The sequence below is a fragment of the Amphimedon queenslandica genome, unplaced genomic scaffold, assembly GCF_000090795.2.
Source record: "Amphimedon queenslandica unplaced genomic scaffold, v1.1 AMPQUscaffold_3178_Cont24823, whole genome shotgun sequence".
Taxonomy (NCBI): domain Eukaryota; kingdom Metazoa; phylum Porifera; class Demospongiae; order Haplosclerida; family Niphatidae; genus Amphimedon; species Amphimedon queenslandica.
The window spans coordinates 1-1,379 of record NW_003556490.1 but is presented as its reverse complement, the minus strand read 5'-3'; the positions used below and the strand labels follow the sequence as shown (position 1 = coordinate 1,379).

At 36.3% G+C, this 1,379-nt stretch overlaps 1 protein-coding gene across 1 annotated transcript; it reads left to right on the top strand.

Annotated features, from left to right (window-relative positions):
- Window positions 1–311: 311 nt before the first annotated feature.
- Window positions 312–690, top strand: LOC109593012 (kelch domain-containing protein 2-like). The gene is made up of 2 exons (XM_020008285.1): window positions 312–337; window positions 392–690. The coding sequence occupies exons 1-2, from the start codon at window positions 313–315 to the stop codon at window positions 688–690; spliced, it is 324 nt and encodes a 107-aa protein (XP_019863844.1). The 5' UTR covers window position 312.
- The last annotated feature ends 689 nt before the right edge of the window (window positions 691–1,379 follow it).

Sequence of the window (1,379 nt, the reverse complement as noted above, 5' to 3'; positions counted from 1 at the left end):
ACGCCACTGCCATAGCAATGTGAAAGTGGGCAGAAATGTGTATCAAATTGAAATGCTGCTATCCTAAACTTACTTTTAAGGTATATTAATTTTTATAGACCATTAGAGAGCCCTGCAGTTAAGAAACAGAAACATCCGTCTTTTGAGAAAAGCGGCGGCCATCTTTAAAATGATAACACACATTGCGAAAACTTTTTATTAAGAAATAATGCGCTCACGTGATCCCGTTACCCATCCCGGGTACGTGAGTATAATAAATCCCTGTATATACGGAGCTGGAATCATTAATTTTGTGGGCGTTGTCTTAGCAAAATGGCAGCTAAAGGTCCTGGAAAAGGTCACTCACTATTATTAGTGTATCATTCAAATACTGTTACCTCTTGTTCTATAGACTATCAACCAGTGAAGAGGGAGGAACACTCCACTGTTCGGGTAGGAGACTACCTTTATATGTGGGGTGGGGTCCAGCCTGATCTCCCTAGAGTCCACAATAATGAAAAGAAGAAATCGATGTGTTCTGTCATGGAGGTGTACCACTTGGTGACTGGTAGGTGGGAGCAGAAACCCACCACTGGTAATCCTCCACTGGGTGTTAGGGGCTATGCAGCTGCTGCCATTGGAAATGAAATATTTTATTTTGGAGGCTACTGTAATCATGATGGTTGTTGTCATAATAGTTTATACAGGTAAACATGATAGTTACTGATAAGTATCATATGATATTTTATACAGTTTTAATGTTGATACCTTCAACTGGAAGGAACTCTCTCCTACTACATCTCGTCATGGTCCTATGATGAAGGTCTACTGTGACATGATAGCTATAAAAGTGAACGGTGAAGACTATCTTGTAGTAATCGGAGGAGATGGAACATCTTTTAATAATACACCTGAACAACCTGGTGCCCAATACAGTCATGGTGGTTGGTTTAATAATGAAATACATTTTTATAAACTCTCATCAGGTCAGTATAACAACACATAATAATGTATTTTATTAATAATCAACAAACTGATCATTAATTATACTATATATATTTATTATTTTAGGTCATTGGATATCACCTACCGTTGTCACTGGAAACAGACCACCTCCTATGGGTGCATTTACTTTAACATCAATTAATAATTCCAGTGCTATATTATTTGGAGGTGACACTCCTGATGGATACAGTAACAATGTATATATTCTTAATTTTACTGATACATCAGTGGTGAGTGTATTATTAGTATAATTACCTTAATTATTACTGTTATTGTTCATGAATGTGTGTGTGTGTGTGGTTTATAATAATTAAATTTATTTTATTATTTTAGAATTGCTTAAAGTTATCTAATCCTGGAGGATCAGTACAGTGGCCTAAGGAAAGATATCATCA

Bases quoted from the DNA above. Each gene is read 5' to 3' on its own strand.
- LOC109593012 (XM_020008285.1), top strand. From the start codon at position 313: ATGGCAGCTAAAGGTCCTGGAAAAG. The intron at 338-391 runs GTCACTCACTAT...CTTGTTCTATAG, and splicing joins AGCTAAAGGTCCTGGAAAAG to ACTATCAACCAGTGAAGAGG.